Source organism: Girardinichthys multiradiatus, chromosome 12 (genome assembly GCF_021462225.1).
Source record: "Girardinichthys multiradiatus isolate DD_20200921_A chromosome 12, DD_fGirMul_XY1, whole genome shotgun sequence".
Lineage (NCBI taxonomy): Eukaryota > Metazoa > Chordata > Actinopteri > Cyprinodontiformes > Goodeidae > Girardinichthys > Girardinichthys multiradiatus.
This window is the reverse complement of record NC_061805.1, coordinates 6,085,984-6,103,619: the sequence shown is the minus strand read 5'-3', so window position 1 is coordinate 6,103,619 and position 17,636 is coordinate 6,085,984. Positions and strand designations below refer to the sequence as shown.

The window sequence follows — 17,636 nt, the reverse complement described above, 5'->3', positions numbered from 1 at the left end:
ATAAAAACAACTGTTTAGACCTTAATCATTTGGAACTCAAGATTGTTCAACCACCTGCCAAACAGGCTGTGCTTGGGGTAGTGCCTTCATTTGCATGTCACTAAACTCTAAAAACTGCTGAGTGAAAAAAAAAACAAAAACACAATTTGGGGTATGTGTGTTGATAGTCCTCGATCAATTTAAACTAGATCTCGGATAACTCAAAATGACACGGTTATGTATTGGGCTTGATTCAGTATACTTGGTTGGATTTTCATCCCAACAATAGTTTAAAGGGATTAGCCTAATGTCTAACTTTAAATGTACTAAAGAGTGGGTAAAAAGAAGAAAGCCTCAACCCCGATTACAGTAAAGGGAAGGAGGACTTCTGGCTCTCAAGGTCCCTGAAGGTCAGCGGGAGGTCCAAAGGGACCCAACTTTCTAGGTGAGACAGTGAGAAATCCTCAATCAATCTTAAGCAACTTATACAAATTTATAATTAACATTAAAATAGAAAAATAGAGAATAAAAAAGGTTAATGCAAAGAAAAATAGATAAAAAGTAATAATAATAATAATAATAATTCTAAAATTATTGGTAAAACTTTCTACTGGGGATAAGGTGAATTAGGATTTTCCACCTTGAAACAGAAAGTGGAAAGTAGAAGTCTACTGTCAAATGCTGAAGGGTAGCAATTCACTATTAAAGACTCCTCCCCAACGAACCATGGCTGACCTGGGCTCTCCTTGAAAAAGGAGGAAGGTACAGAACACTAGGAAGTCTCTGAGTCTTGGTCAAGATTTAAAAGAAATATTCCCCCATTATTGAGATGCATAATGGGTTAGAACAGTTCTAAGCAGTTCTAAGTTGCAAACTAAACTTTTGACTTCAGATGTTTATTTTTAAGAAATGTCTACTTGGAATTACCCAACTTCTGTCCCAACTCCATCTACTTGCCACAGTTGTTAGAGTTTACTGGAGAATGGACCAGCTTATTTAGGGGAAAAATATCACTGATATCATTGCTAGTGCAAATGGTTTGCATGCCTTTTTTAATTACAAAAATCTTTATAGGAGTAAAACGCTTTTATTAGAGAGCAATGGTAAAGACCAAACTCTAAATACTTCTAGGTGAGATTTATTTCTCTTTGTTAAGAATTATTTCGGCCAACTGTTTGAAAGCTCTTGGACTTTGTTTAAAGTGCTTAAATAGAAGGCAAAATGACTTCTTGTCATGTTACTTGTAAATGTTTTTTCGCTCATCCAGAGGCTGAAGAAGCCTTCAGATGTCACTGTCACTGGTTGATGACCAGTATACAGGGTCAAGCCCATAACCCCCACTCAAACTGTTTGGGTTTGGGAAACCACAACTCAAAGACTTCATAAGGCGGAAATACATTTAAAGCATTCATCTCTGGGCTGTCAGAATACCTTTCATTTTCTCCAGTTTCTCCCGCCTGCAGGGAGGTGGAGAAGGCCCCCGCGGTACCCGCCCCTTCTGATCCAACCAGGTGCGCAGTCATTCGCTTACTCAGGTATTCATCAGCCTGGTTATGGTGAGAGCAGAGGGTCATGGCGAGATCTAAGGCCAGGGTGTACACGTGTTGCGCGCTGCTGTTGCTGCTGGTTGTTATCTCTATCATTGTGATCATAGCAGTCACTGTGAGGCGCACATGCCCAGATGGCACTTTCTCCAAAGCTGCCGTGGCCGCAGACTCAAGGAAATGCTCAGAGATTGGAAGGTTAGTGCAAATAAACACCGTTCTTCATTATGCACTGGAAAACACAAACTAATCTAGTTTATTTACTTCCGTCTTCGAGGAAAAGTTGTTACGCACAACATCCAATGTGGGTACATCATTCTAAGCTATTTTGGAGATCTGTTCAACCCATAAATGCTTTGGCGGTGTGTGCAGTTAACAGCTCTGTTGGCTTTTTTAAACACCAAGAATCCCCACCAACATGTTTCAGAGGATAATTTTCAGCGTGCACTTAATTAACAAGGAAGTTGGCATGGCTCAACAGACACCTACGCATATGTAAAGTATGACAACAATTCCAGCCGACTTGCTGCAGTACCGAATGCGATTTTTACAGAGACATGCTTCAACAAGGCGGCTCAGCGGTAGATGGCGCCATTGCTGCGCTTCTGTGCACCAGCGTCATGAACCCACAGAGCGCGGGGATCGGAGGGGGCTCCATATTCACAGTAATGGACAGCTCTGGTGAGAAAAAGGCTTCCATGCAGCCAAAGTCATACAGCAGATATGCTACAATAATAATGATAATAATTGTTGGTGTGAATATCTTTGTAAAGGTAATGTGAGGATCATCAACTCCAGGGAGACTGCACCATCAAAGGTAGACCCTGATCTGCTGAAGTCCTGCACAAAGACCTTTAAACTGATTTCAGGTAGGTAGTTTGCTGCTGCGTGCCAAAAAGTTGACAGACGTGTTTGCTGCTTTTAAATGTGCTTCCTCATCTCTGGATGGAGTATTTCTCGTTGTTCCTGCTCTGTTATCAACCATCTTACAGGCCTCTGTCCCCCTAAGGAATTCAGTATGTTGATCTGCAGACATACTTAATGTTCAGTGACTTGAAAAAGTATTGAACTTTAAACTATTGCATTTTTTTTTGTTACAACCACAAACCTCTCGTGTATTATTAATGCAATACACCAATACAAAGTACATTATTGGTGAGTGCAAGGAAACATAGATGGTGATGTAATTTTCAACATAACTGCCTAGGTGTCCTGGTGCCAAGTGCACTGATGGACACCCTTATGTTTGAACATGGTGTTCATTATGGACAATCCGTGACTAGCACAGCAGTCCAATAACAAAACACCACTCGGATTCAGAACGGGGAGGCCATTCCTCCCGATCACGCCTCTCCAGGTGTCACTGTCATTTCCCATGTGGGCGTTGAAGTCCCCCAGCAGAATAATGGAGTCCCCGGGAGGGGCACTATCCAGCACCCCCGACAGGGACACCAAGAAGGCCGGGTACTCCGCACTACCACTCGGCCCGTAGGCCGAGACGACAGTCAGAGACCTATCCCCAACCCGAAGGCGCAGGGATACGACCCTCTCATCCACTGGGGTAAACCCCAACACGAGACGGCTGAGCTGGGGGGCAACAAGCAAACCCACACCAGCCCGCCACCTCTCCCCGTGGGCCACTCCAGAGTAGAAGAGAGTCCAACCCCTCTCAAGGAGATGGGTTCCAGAGCTCACGCTGTGCGTGGAGGTGAGCCCGACTATTTCTAGTCGATATCTCTCGACCTCCCGCACAAGCTCAGGCTCCTTCCCCCCCAGCGAGGTGACGTTCCACGTCCCTAGAGCCAGCCTAAGCATTTCCATATACAGTGGTGTGAAAGGTGATGGCCCCTGTTGTGACTATGAATCTGAAAATATTATTTAATATTAATAATTTAATATTTTATCAAATAATATTTTTGTTAGGCTTATCCTGTAAATACCAGCCTAGTAAGGCTGTGGTAATAGGACAAAATGAAAAGGGTGAGCCAAGCTCTGACATTATTGAACAGCAAAACTCTGCACACAATTTCTTAAAATACAAGAATTTATTAACAAAAATAAGTAAACTCAAAGTCAAACATATTTCAATCAACAAACCCTTTACTATGCTAAAACAATCCGACTAAACTATCAAGCAGAATTAAAGAATAATGAAGACTAATGGGCTATGTACAATATAAACAAGTTGATTAAAGATTATTGAAAACCATGACCAAAAGAGTGATGCAACATTACCATGCAATGCTATTTATGTTTGAGAACCAAGGATTATCTTGAAGAATCTGGAAGTGAAGTTAAGTTAGTCTTGGAACTAACTTAGACAATCATTCACAATGCAAGATCAGATAAAATATTATTTTAATAAAATAATGTTTTAAAGAATGATTTGCTGAATAAAACCAACCTTCTGGAGGACTAATTCTCAACCGTGTCTCATTAGCTGCCTTTATTTATTAAAATAATATTTAAAGAAATATTATTAAGGGAATGGTAAAATATTTAAGGAAATATTTTGGAAAAGAGCCAAATCTTTCTGGAGAAATGGGGCTTAATGGTTTTTACTTAGTTATCAAATTTAGTAAAATAATGTTAGGGAAATAGTTTTCAATCCAGTAAATAATAACAACCTTTCTGGGTAAATATTCTTTAGCAGCAAGCACATGTCCTTAGCTGTTAGCAGTTAAAGCTAACAAAAGAAGCTGATAGCTTAGCACCAGAATCAAACACACACCTTTAAAAATACTGTCGATAAAAGGGTTAAAATGCAGAAGCGCGGACGGCGCGTTATGATCAATCTTCTGTGTTTACAATCACCCTTTTAAATAAAGTATGTCTTAACTTTAAAAACACACAAACCCAGAACACAACCTGAGCACGTGTGCTGCATAGCCTGCTAGCTCCAAGATAGCAGAGTTCACCACAAACAAAAGCAAACTTCATAAAATGAACTACGTTCAGATCATTTCACCCTAACTCTCTCTGCCCAAACTCTAACCTTGTTTGAAATGTGTTGAGGAGGAGTTGTCCGGGTGACGACGACGTTTGAAAAAACTCTGTGAACAAAAGGTTAGCTTCCAGCTAACCTCCGGAGCAGTGACTGGGAGGCCGCTCTGTCGGGCCGACCAAACTCACGTTACCACGGTGATGTGGCTACTGTTGTCCTTCTTTCAGACTGGAAAAACCGCTCCACTTGGCTTTGTAGAGACTGCGTCTCCGCAGGGAATTCTCTGGAACACAGTTTGCTTCTGCAGGCCTCAGAGAGAAAGTCAAGCAATGCTTATACCTTAATTTCCCCTTTTCATGAATGAACACTGGATACACAAACAGTGATTCATTCGTACTTAACTCAGTGCATATAATCGATGATCGATGATCGATTGTTTGCATGTTTGTCACATTTAATTATTTCTGACCATCAAACGGATTTAAACATTAGTCAAAGACAACACAAGTAAAAACAAAATTAAAATTTTAAATGAAGATTTTTATTATTAAGGGAGAAAAGAATTCCAAATCTACACGGACCCTGTATGAAAAAGTGATTGCCGCCCACATCAAAACATAACATAACTGTGGTTTGTCATACTTGATTTTACTCTCTAGTCACACCTGGGCCTGATTACTGCCACATCTGTTCTCAATCCAAAAAATTACTTAAATGGCACCTGCCTGACAATGTGAAGTAGACCAAAAGATCCTCAAAAGCTAGACATCATTACGCAATCCAAAGAAATTCAGGAACAAACGAGAAAGAAATTGAGATTTGGAAAAGGTTATAAAGCCATTTCTCAAACTTTGGGAACCACAGTGAGAGCCATTAGACACAGATGGTGAAAACATGGAATAGTGGTGAACCTTCCCAGGAGTGGCCGTCTAGCCAAAATTACCCCAAGAGCGCAGCAACAACTCACCAAGAGTTCCCAAAAGACCCCACAACAACATCCAAAAAACCTCAGGCCTCACGTGCCTCAGTTAAGCTCAGTGTTTATGTCACATAAGAAAGAGACAAGGCAAAAATGGGCTGCATAGCAAAGTTCCAAGACGAAAACCACTGCTGAGGAAAATTAACATTAAGGCATGTCTCAGTTGTTCCAGAAAACATCTTGATGATCCCCAAGACTTTTGGGAAAATACTCTGTGGACTGAAAAGGCAAAAGTTGAACTTTTTGGAAGGAGAGTGTCTTATTATGTCTAACGTAAAAGTAACACTGCATTTCAGAAAAAGAACATCATACAAAGAGTAAAATATGGTGGTGGTGTTGTGATGGACTGGGGCTGATCTTAAAAAGACTGTTCATGCTCGAAAAACCCTCCAATATTAGCTGAATTACAACAATTCTGCAAAGATGAGTGGGCCAAAATTCCTCTACAGCGCTGGAAAAGACTCATTGCAAGTTATCGCTAACACTTGATTGCAGTTGTTGCTGCTAATGGTAGCTCAACCACTTATTAGGATTAGGGGGCAATCACGTTTTCTCTCAGAGGCCATGTAAGATTGGATTTTTTTTTTCCTTTAATAATAAAACCCTTAATTTAAAAATTGCATTTTAGGGTTTCTTGTGTTGTCTTTGACTAATATTTAAGTTTGTTGATCTGAAACACTTAAGTGTGACAAACATGCAACAAAATAAGAAATCAGGAACACTTTTTCACACCACTGTAGATTCTTTTTCCGCTACAAACTGTTGAATACTAGCAGATATTATCTGTATTGACTTCCACTGTTTAACACTTTGGGTAGACAGGAACCCAACTGGGTCCTTTTCACCAATTGTTACAAATTCTCATCATTTAAATATAATTTTTTGGATAAACTTTGAATTAGTCTTCACATTAGGTCATAACTGTTTCTACCCTTAAGTCTGAGAGTTTTTATGAAGTTTCATTTTTAACACTTGTTGGCATAAAAGCTAAAGTACCGGTCCAAATTGAATATTTGTTACTTTATTTGATGATAATTAGATTTATTTTTTTTCCCACAAAATAGTTTGCACATCAATGCGCACACAATCCTCATGGTAATATGGTGGTGGCACTCTCTTGCTGTGGGAATGCTTTTTTCCAGGAGGTACAGGGAAGCTGGTCAGAGTTAATTGGAAGATGAATGGAGTTAAATACAGGATAATTCTGGAATTAAAATGTTTGAGACTGCAGCAGACCTGAGATTGGGCTACAATCCATATCTTGTTAGAATGGCCTAATCAAAGTTCTAAATCATATTAAGAATATATGGCAATATTTGAAAAATCATGTTAGATGCGCAGATCCACCATCATGCATTAAAATGTGAAAACTCTAAATAAAAGAAAGCATAGTAAAGTAACTTTTTCAAGACACAGATAATAAGAAAATTGTGTCAGAAGATGAAAACCTATTTGAGTGACATCAAATGTGCCAGAATAAGAACTTGTGATTTGGGGGCAGAAGCTCAAGGTACTTGTAGGGTTTACCAAGCACAGTTAATGATAGTTACATAGACAGTACACCTCAGGAAAATAACCAATGTAAAGTCTTTTATTTTCATTTTATACCCAATAACAACACACTGCAGAACAGCAGAACGAAGTAAACACTGCCTTCATTCATCTGTGCAGATAGTAAATGGATTGGGGTTCCAGGGGAAATTCGAGGCTATGAAAAGGCACACAAACTTTACGGAAAACTGCCATGGGCTGCTCTCTTCGAGCCAACCATCAAGCTGGCCAGAGAGGGATTCCCTATTCCTCGAGTCCAAGGCTTATTCATCCCATACATTGACAAAAACCAGACACGGCCCTTGTGGTATGGAAGACTGACTCACAGTATAGCTCAAACATATGAAAAACAAAGATTTACACCTCTCTTTTACTCTTCTCAGGGAAGTATATTCAGACAAAAATGGAAATCTTCTTAAGACGGGAGACATTATCAAATTTGAGAAACTTGCCGACACTTTGGAGCTGATTGCAAACAACGGGGCAGACGCTTTTTACACTGGAAAGATAGCAGAGGACTTAGTCCGTGATGTGCAGGAGGCAGGTATTGTACAAAGAGTTTCCTCTGGTTCTCTTTCTGTGTCTCCGCGGCACAGTGATCTAATTACAAATGAACAAATCAATTTGATCTGTGAGCGCCACAGTGCTCTTTCAGACTGTGGCAGATTTATTAAAGGTCAGGATTTATGTGGGCTGATATGGGTTTTGCCTCTGCTCAGCAGAAATAGTTTGTTCCACTGTTTTTTTTTTCTTCCAGGAGGAGACGTCACGCTGCAGGATTTGGCATCATATAATGTTTCCGTGACTGATCCATGGGTTGTCCCTATGGGAGAGTACCAGATGTACATACCCCCACCCCCCTCAGGAGGAGCACTTCTCACTCTTGTCCTCAACATCATGAAAGGTTCATGTTGGATGGAGGCGACAGAGCTTTAGTTTCTCTATATTTTACACTTACAAAATGAATTGTGGTAGAAATAAAGATCCTATTTAAATGAAGTAATATTTTGGTTTACAGGCTATCAGATGAATTCAGCTCCTCAGTCTGTTGAACAAAAGACCCAGTTTTATCACCGCTATGTTGAAGCTTTTAAATTTGCCAACGGACTAAAGAAGCACATTCGGGATCCTCATTTCAAATCACAAAAAGTAAGTATTAAATTAAACGATGCCAGAAAAAGCATGTGTAATAGCTTCACGTATTGTATTTGGTGGTAGAGATCACACCAAGAAATCAGCTGGTCCTGCTCTTTTGTTATGAAATGTCATCTCATAGGTCCTGTTGCCCTACATTTCGTTTGAGTGAGTGTATTTTTAGGATTTGCTTATGTCAGTTTATATCAGTAGTATTTTTGTTTTTTCTTCTGGGACTCTTTTTTTTTAAATGGTTAATCAATACAATTGTCCTCCAACAAACCATCATCTTAATGATTTTTAGTTTTCAAATGGTTGGATTTTGTAACTGGTAGTTTAAAGGTCAAGTGAAATACTGGTCATATAGTTTCTCTGATTCATTTAGGCTTTTTAATTCTACAAATAACAAATGCCATACCTTACAGTAAAACAGCCAACAGATTGCTTTGAAGCTAACCTCATAGTTAATCATTTTATTGTGCATGATTTATTTCTCTCGGTTTTCTTCGTGTTCCCCTTTATTTTTCACAGATGACAAAGAACATAGTAGAAAGTAGCTTTGCTAACCACATTCGGACTCTGATCAGCAGCAACAGGACACACAATTCCCAGTATTACAACCTCACACCATATATGGACAGCTTGGGTACCACACACGTGTCTGTGCTGGGCGAAGATGGATCAGCCGTCGCCGTTACCAGCACCATCAACCACATGTTAGTATCTTAAAAGTTCTACGTTAACAGGGTTACATAATAAAATACATAGGTAGTGGGGGAGGGGAGGGGAGAGTTAGAGAAACACTTTCTGATGTAGGTCTGCAGTTGATTTTACTCATTGATAATAAAATAGACTTCATCACGTCAGGTGCTTAAGGGATTGCAACTGTGCTGCTCAAAAGTACACAACGATTCCTGTTCAGGATTTATTGTTGCTCCCATAGAACCAGTTGTGTAAAAAAATTCAAACTGTATAGGTCACAATTCTATGTATATCATACATTTTTATGTTTTTTAGGTAGAGTTTACAGTTTTTGGTATATCTCATGCAGCACAGTAAGAAAAAAAAAGAAGAAAATTAGACACCGGGGAGGCACTAGGAAATAGGTTGTTGACTAGAGTCGTCTGACTTTTCAGGTTGACTGACATTGACTAAAATTCAATCTTTATCAGATCAGTAAATGCATAACACTATGAACTTCAAGTTACGCTGACAGCAACATTCAACAAGTTGCTAATTAAAGATGACTTAATTAACTGTTTTCAGTATCATTAAAATGTTTAAACTGAAGTCAGAGAAATTACAGTGATGTAAGAAGCTATCAATTAATACTTTATTACAAGCGAGATCTTCAGCAGATAACTTGAAGGCTCAATGCAGCACAGCAAAGTTACTCTGTATTGAGCTCGCAACCTCTGTCTGTCGTGGAATATGCTGGATTTGGAAATGTTAGTAGGCTTGAAAAAATCTCAAAAGTTTTGGTTTAGGTTTTTTTCAAGTAAGGTTCTGTGAAGTTATGATCAGCAATAATTCCCTTACCTGTGGTAATAAATAAATCCTCAGAGTTGTGGAAGATAACAGCTAGTTGGAGTTACACCACCTGTTTTAGCTAACTTAAGCTATTTGAAACAACTGAAACTGAAAAGGTTCATAACAGCGGAATAGAACTCTGTTATTTGATATTAATATTCTGCAGTTTAATAACAGACCATTAGGTTTGGAGTTGTTCTGTCCAGCCGAACAATGTCCACGTTTCTATGTGGAGTTATGTTGGTTGAGCCTGCTGACTGCACGGATCCGCCAGATCAGCTGCAACTCGTCGGTATCGTCAGCTTCTCCTAACACAGAGCAAACTTTTGGATTTTGTGTCACGTGTAGCAGCAAAGTAGTTGGTATGTTCTGCTGCTTTGCAGATCTCATACTTGTTTAAAATGCTATCCGGGTGGAGTCAGGATCAGCAGATCCACCCAGTTAGATGAGGGAAATTGATACAGTTAATGTTTTACTTGCTTATTAGCCCTGTACCACCTCAAAGCATATACTTTTTTAACAAGCTGACAGTGATGTGACATCCTTCTACTGTAGGTAAGTGAATTATTATGGATTATAACTTCACAAAACCTCCTTTCAAAACTCCAAACTAACTCTTTAGGGTAAGGATTTACTTTATCTGGGCATAACATAGAGACTGCTGTTTTAGTCATGCTAGCCACGGTAATTACAAATATAAGCAGATTCTAAAAACAGATATTTTTACTTCATAATCATTTTGTTTTTTAAATAGTGAAGTCACTTTTTACAAGGTTTCTTCTCTTACAAAGGTGATGTGATACCACCTCTGCTACTAATATCATTAACAAATGACCAGTCTCTGCAACAAGGCTTAAAAATACTTTGTGTAGTTCTTTTATCTTCTTATACTATAGATTTGTAAGAGAGAATGGGCTAAAATGTAGCAGGTGATAGCTTTATAAAAACTGGAGATTGAAATTCAGCCACATAATACTGATTGGTGCATCTCTCCAAATCTAGGTGTGCTCTAGGTGTCCATAGATTTCACAGACCCCACTTTGTCACAACATTGGCTTTAGGGTTTGAAACCAGGCAGCTCATATTGCTTTTAGTTTGTAGGTAGAATGAGTAGGAAGATTTATTGATTTTAGAACATATGTATTTAAGGGTGGATATTTGAAGACACCTGCCTTTGTTATGATAGTGTCGTCATCTAATTCATCCAACTTGCACATCTCCTTAACAGATTTGGTTCCAAAGTCTACTCTTCAAGCACTGGAATCGTCCTAAACAATGAGCTGTCGGACTTTTGTGGAAGGGTCGATAACATCTTTCCTGGTAATCAGATTAACATGACGCCTTTTCATTTTTACAATAGTCAGTTGGGAACAATTCTGGTACAGTCTTGACTAAGCACTTTGTTCTATGATAACCTATTTGTCTTCAATATGGCAAAAAAAATAAAATAAAAACGTCCAGACACGTTGAAAAAACATAAACACACAGCAAACATATAAATGATGCAAACTCCAGAACACACAAATCCAAAAAACAAATGCAACAGAACAACGCTGCAAAAGAAAAATTCTGCAATCACAAAAAATAGATAGAAACAAAAACTTACAACCAACAAAACAACTACGAAGGGAAAAAGTCTGCAAATGCCAAAAACAACAGCTAAGTTAAGAAAAGCTGCCAACTCTCTGCACAAAACAGAAGTCCACCAGACCACTAGGGAGAGTCAACAACCAAGTCATAATAGACCAGCTCCATTGGAAAGGCATTAATGGGATGCCCAAAAGAAACTTGGAGGGAAGAAAGAAAGGATATGTTTCCTTCATGTCTTTTTTAAAACAAGTGGTTGCAATGCTTTAAAATATTATAGAACTGCAGAATACTTACCTTAGTAATTAGTGGAGGACTCCCTCTAGTGGTCTGGTTCACTTTTGTTTTGTAGAGCAAGTTTGCAGCTTTTCCTTGCTGTTTTTTTTTTCCTATTTGCATATTTTTTCTTTGCATTTATTGTCTTGGTTGTATGTTTGTGCTTCTCTCTATTTACTGTGGTTTCAGCATTTGTTTTTTTTGTTTGTTCTTTTTTGAAGAATTTCTCTGTTGTATTTGTTTTTTTGTCTTTTGTGTGTGTTGGGAGTGTGCATAATTTACAGGGGTTGGACAATGAAACTGAAACACCTGTCATTTTAGTGTGGGAGGTTTCATGGCTAAATTTGACCAGCCTGGTAGCCAGTCTTTATTGATTGCACATTGCACCAGTAAGAGCAGAGTGTGAAGGTTCAATTAGCAGGGTAAGAGCACAGTTTTGCTCAAAATATTGAAATGCACACAACATTATGGGTGACATACCAGAGTTCAAAAGAGGACAAATTGTTGGTGCGCATCTGTGACCAAGACAGCAAGTCTTTGTGATGTATCTAGAGCCACGATATCCAGGGTAATGTCAACATACCACCAAGAAGGACGAACCACATCCAACAGGATTAACTGTGGACGCAAGAGGAAGCGGTCTGAAAGGGATGTTCGGGTGCTAACCCGGATTGTATCCAAAAAACATAAAACCACGGCTGCCCAAATCACGGCAGAACTGTCCGTCGGGAGCTCCACAGGGTCAATATACACGGCCGGGCTGCTATAGCCAAACCTTTGGTCACTCATGCCAATGCCAAACGTCAATTTCAATGGTGCAAGGAACGCAAATCTTGGGCTGTGGACAATGTGAAACATGTATTGTTCTCTGATGAGTCCACCTTTACTGTTTTCCCCACATCCGGGAGATTTACGGTGTGGAGAAGCCCCAAAGAAGCGTACCGCCCAGACTGTTGCATGCCCAGAGTGAAGCATGGGGGTGGATCAGTGATGGTTTGGGCTGCCATATCATGGCATTCCCTTGGCCCAATACTTGTGCTAGATGGTCGCTGCCAAGGACTACCGAACCATTCTTGAGGACCATGTGCATCCAATGGTTCAAACATTGTATCCTGAAGGCGGTGCCGTGTATCAGGATGACAATGCACCAATACACACAGCAAGACTGGTGAAAGATTGGTTTGATGAACATGAAAGTGAAGTTGAACATCTCCCATGGCCTGCACAGTCACCAGATCTAAATATTATTGAGCCACTTTGGGGTGTTTCGGAGGAGCGAGTCAGGAAACGTTTTCCTCCACCAGTATCACGTAGTGACCTGGCCACTATCCTGCAAGAAGAATGGCTTAAAATCCCTCTGACCACTGTGCAGGACTTGTATATGTCATTCCCATGACGAATTGACGCTGCATTGGCCGCAAAAGGAGGCCCTACACCATACTAATAAATTATTGTGGTCTAAAACCAGGTGTTTCAATTTCATTGTCCAACCCCTGTAAGTGTTTGCAGTATGCCTATCAGTCTGCTGTGCATTTGCACCTGTCGGCCACTATAACATAGTATTTCTGCTTTTCATTTGTAACTGTGTTGTTGCCTGGAAAAAAAAAAGAATTAAAAGAATCAACAGTACAGGAAAATTTGTCAACATTAATTTTGATAATGTTTTCTTTGGCACTTTTTTTGAACATTTTTGAAAATTTTCTTGAATCCCGGATTATTTACTGTGTTGATTGGGCACTGGTCTTTGGCGAGAAAATAAGTTATTGTCTTTGTGTCTCTGGGAGCTGGTTGAATATTTGGTTGAATATTTTGGTGAAAGGTGGCCTTAATGGATGTCTGTGAAGTTGAAGCAGGAGTTGAGAAGCTTTTCTCTTTTTCTTCCTTCTTTGCTGATCATAAACCACTTTGTGAGCTGATCTTCAAAATGATTGAACAGGTACGTAGTGTTACTCTGTGGTGCAGCTACGATAGCATAACAATGTTTGCACACTATTGCTATTTGTTCCAGCTCTGATTCCACATACCGATGTTTTCACACCACTGAAATTGTTTCACCTATCTTCTACCAACAGCTCTCTTTCTTCGGCTATTATCCTGTTGTCTTCAGCTCAACTTTTCAGTCTTGCTCGAGAAGTGTTTATAACTTGCTCTGAGGAAAATGAAACTGGTTGGGGCTGTGGGAGGAGTCTACAGCATAGTGGCACGCTGGCAGTAGCGCTCGATTCACAACACAACACAGCACGAGAGTCGACTGCGAAGGAACAAATATCATTCATTATGGTTTTATGATTGTTTGAAAAATCCAAATCGTAATCAAGATCAAAATTTGATTAATCGCCCAGCTCTAGTGGTGAGTTACATCTGCTGGCAGTGGATGAAGCTGAACAGACTTGGAAGACCCAATTGTGTAATAAGGGTCTGCCAGGAAAGCCTGGCAGAGCCCTTGGTTAGGCACACACTTTTTCCCGGATTCCAGGAGAGACTGGAGACACAGACTCTGAATAGATATATAGTCCAAGTAGAATATGTTGTCTGTTTTCATGTCCTCTATTGTCGAGGCCATAATGTGGTGATGGGGAGCTGCTGACCTCAATGGGGGACACGGATATCCTTAGTCCCGCTGTCACGTGGAAGCAGAGGCTGGGGGCTTGAATTCGCTCATCACCCAGGCTGACATCACAGAGATGGTCGGAAAGCCACTACAGGGTGCCCGAGGGTTCATGGCACTTTGCACAACAGGTCCACATGTGTTTTGTGGAACTGGAGAAGGCATTTGACTGTGTCCCTCGTGGTGCCCTGTGGGGACTGCTCCAGGAGTACGAATGCATGGCCCTTTACTAGGGGTCATCCAGTTTCTGTATAAGCGGAACAGGAGTCTGGTTCACAAGCGGCAAGGATGAGGATCAGCCCCTCCAAGTCAGAGGCCATGGTTCTCAGCTGGAAAAAGTTGGCTTGCCCTCTCCAGGTTGGAGGGGAGTCCTTGCCTCAAGTGGAGAAGTTTAAGTATCTTTGGGTCTTGTTCATAAGTGAGGGAAGAATGGAGCGGGAGATTGACAGACAGATTGGTGTGGCTGCCGCAATTATGCAGATGCTGCACATAGTCTGAAAGTGAGACTCTTGATTCACTGGTTGGTGTACGGTCCTACCCTAACCTATGGTGATAATTTTGGGTTGCGACCGAAAGAACTAGATCCCAGGTACAAGTGGCTGAAACGAGTTTCCCCCACAGGGTGGCTGAGCACTCCCTTGGAGATGGGGTGAGCATTTCGCCATCCGGGAGGAGCTTGGAGTAGAGCTGCTGCTCCTTCACATCGAGAGGAGTCAGCTGAGGTGGCTTAGGCATCTGTTCCGGATGCCCCCTGGATGCCTCCCTCAGGGGGTGTTTCAGGCATGTTCCACCAGGAGGAAGCCAAGGGCACAGCCTAGGATAAGCTGGATGTTTCTTGACTAGCCTCAGGTTTCCCCCTGAGGAGCTGGAGGAGTTGTCTGGGGAGAGGGAAGTTGGGCGTCTGCTGAGACTGCTACCCTCACAAGACAGTTCTGGATAGATGGAAAACAACAAGTACCACTACATTCAACAAAGGATGAGACACATCAACTCCATGTCTTGCTCCCTGTCTGACTCACATTTATTGACCGGTGCTTCATTGAAAGTTTTCTCATCATTTCTCTCTTATTCTCCTGACAGTGATCAGTGGGAATTGTGGTTGTCTGTGCTGTCAGTCATGGCCTTTTTTGTGTTTGCAGGGGAGCAGCCCCCCTCCTCCATGGCCCCCGCTGTGCTGAAGTCTCAGTCAAAGATGCTGGTGATTGGAGCGAGTGGTGGGAGCATGATCACGACGGGGCTGGTCTCTGTACGTGGCCATGGCAATCGCACTAAGTGCACTTAGGATTAACTGCTTCACTCTGATGCTCCTCACTGTTGTCACTGTTGTCTCTGTCTTCATGATCACCATGACTATAATCAGGACAATCTCATCAGTATGTTCTCTGTCTCTTGCAGACCCTCGTCAACCACCTTTGGTTTGGAAAGAACCTTAAAGAGGCAATCAAGACTCCAGTTCTCTTTGTTGACTCCGAAAACGCAGTGAAGTTTGAACCCAAGTTTGACAATGTAATGAATTTGACAATGTTTTCAGTGGTCAGTTAACACACTACACACTTTAACCTCATCCCATTTTTTCTTCTTTCTCCTCAGGGTGTAATTAAGGCTCTTGAAGCGTTGGGTCACAATCAGAAACCTGCAGACAGATTCTACAATGTGGTTAACGCTGTGGAAAAAAAGGAGGGCCGCATCTGGGCTGCGTCTGATCACAGGAAACTGGGAGAGGCAGCTGGTTATTGACACCACAAGTCAGTAATGCTGAGTTGCAGAGGATGTCCTAAAAATGGTCAAGATCTTCCTGCAGCAGAAGGTGTTTGTTGTTCTTGAACATCACAGAACAAGACAGAAAAACAGGTTTAATTTGCAAAGCCTTTGCAGTGACATGTCTTCCTATGACTGGAATGAACTGACAAAGACTATAACATGCCGTTACCATGGAAAAAACAATACTGTTTTTGTCACTGGAAGATTGTATGTCTTTATAGGAGCAAGTCTTGAATATTTTTACTCTTTTGTTTTTTAAAAATATTGAGAATGCAGTGATTATCCACATAGCAACTTCTCAAGTGTTTTTACATGTAAATAGTGTTCATGAATACATGACAGGCCAATTTTGTCGAAATTCCTTATTTTAAAAGTTATCTGCAATTTCTTCTTTTAGTTGTACTCTATATTTTATTGAATATCTGTATTTGCTGCAATGAAATATTAACCATTTGTAATTATTGTATGAAATATTCTTTTTTGCAAGCTCTATTTACATGAAATAGCCTGAAAAGAAGGTTTGAGGGCTAAAAACAGAAGATTACACAAGATTAACTGAAATTCATGTTTTTATGAAATAGAAAAACAAAGCCTGCAGAGGTTCTGCACTTCTGAGATGTGTGTTGTCTTTCATCTGATCATCTAAACTCAAGTTTTCAGCTAATAGCTGTAGAGAAATAAATAGGTGAATAAATGTCTTATCACCAAAGCTTACACAAGATGCATGGGTATCATCTGTGCCTTTTCTGTGCCTTTTTAATTCAGTGTGGACACACTACAATTTCTGCGGGTGTAAATTTAGTGTGAATCGCTTTTATAACTTTTCTCTTCTGCTTGGGATTCTATAGTGTATACCAGCATAACAATTTGCTCTAATCTCTAATTTAGTTTCTGAAATGCAGATGTGCAGCAACATTGTAAGAAAAACTCCACTTCCTTGCAGAATTATGCAAAGAAGTAGCTAAATTGTGAGTAACTTTTACACATTATTTTTTACACATTACTCTTTTTCTCTTGCTCTCGGTGGAAGACACACGCGTTTTCTCTCCCTCCCTCCCTGTTGATCCCTGTTTCTGCTTTTTGTCTGTATTTTTCTCAGAGCCTCGCTTTGCATATCCTCAAAACTTAAATTATGGGTTTGGTCAGCTGGACTCTCAACATAATTGATACATTTTTTTTTTTTTCTTTCAACGGGAAGACGGGGTAAAGAAGACCCTCTTGTCCAGACGAGACGGTCTTCTCTGGGTACACAATGGATTCTTGGCAGCAGTGGAAGATTGTGTGCCTGACTACGATGTCGGTCGAGGACATAGAAAATGTGTACATATTTGGACTTTTGATAACAGGATTTCTACTTTTTGGAGTTGGTGGTTACCTGGCTTATCGAGTGATTGGCAAAACGTGGGCAGCTGTTCAAAGCATTCTAAAGCTGGATGTTGGATGGAGTCTGTAGTGCGATCAACAATCGCAAGCTGGACACGATTCTTGAACAGAATCGCAGCCTGGCAGCGGTTGGACTGAGAGTTTAAAGGATATAATCTTGGAGAAGTTGTACACTCCAGATCTGCGGAAGGTACCAGAAATTTGGCTATTTGATTAAATAAAATGTAACTTAATCTAAGCTATTTGTGTTTGATTAAAAAAAACAGAAACAAAAGATAAACCTGACTTTACATCTCTTCACATAACATGCTAAATAACTCTTTCAAAACAGGAGGTCGGTTACACTTGCATTCCATATTA

The 17,636-nt window shown here is 40.5% G+C and overlaps 1 protein-coding gene across 3 annotated transcripts; it reads left to right on the top strand.

Moving 5' to 3' along the window:
• Positions 1–1,396: 1,396 nt before the first annotated feature.
• On the top strand, positions 1,397–16,614 carry LOC124877363 (glutathione hydrolase 5 proenzyme-like). 3 transcript variants are annotated; one of them, XM_047380481.1, is made up of 12 exons: positions 1,403–1,721; positions 2,077–2,204; positions 2,297–2,392; positions 7,118–7,304; positions 7,381–7,541; positions 7,755–7,901; positions 8,016–8,146; positions 8,663–8,847; positions 10,890–10,981; positions 15,272–15,378; positions 15,528–15,638; positions 15,723–16,614. In XM_047380481.1, exons 1-12 carry the CDS (start codon positions 1,552–1,554, stop codon positions 15,867–15,869), a joined length of 1,662 nt encoding a protein of 553 aa, XP_047236437.1. In that variant the 5' UTR covers positions 1,403–1,551; the 3' UTR covers positions 15,870–16,614. The 3 variants fall into 3 exon arrangements, 2 of the variants coding, with proteins under 2 accessions (XP_047236438.1, XP_047236437.1); XR_007040500.1 differs by lacking the exon at positions 15,272–15,378 and having other exon boundaries at positions 1,401–1,721; positions 15,723–15,864; XM_047380482.1 differs by lacking the exons at positions 7,118–7,304; positions 7,381–7,541 and having other exon boundaries at positions 1,397–1,721.
• Positions 16,615–17,636: the final 1,022 nt, after the last annotated feature.

Bases quoted from the DNA above. Each gene is read 5' to 3' on its own strand.
- LOC124877363 (XM_047380481.1), top strand. From the start codon at position 1,552: ATGGCGAGATCTAAGGCCAGGGTGTACACGTGTTGCGCGCTGCTGTTG. The intron at 8,147-8,662 runs GTAAGTATTAAA...TATTTTTCACAG, and splicing joins CTCATTTCAAATCACAAAAA to ATGACAAAGAACATAGTAGA. The intron at 10,982-15,271 runs GTAATCAGATTA...TTGTGTTTGCAG, and splicing joins GGTCGATAACATCTTTCCTG to GGGAGCAGCCCCCCTCCTCC.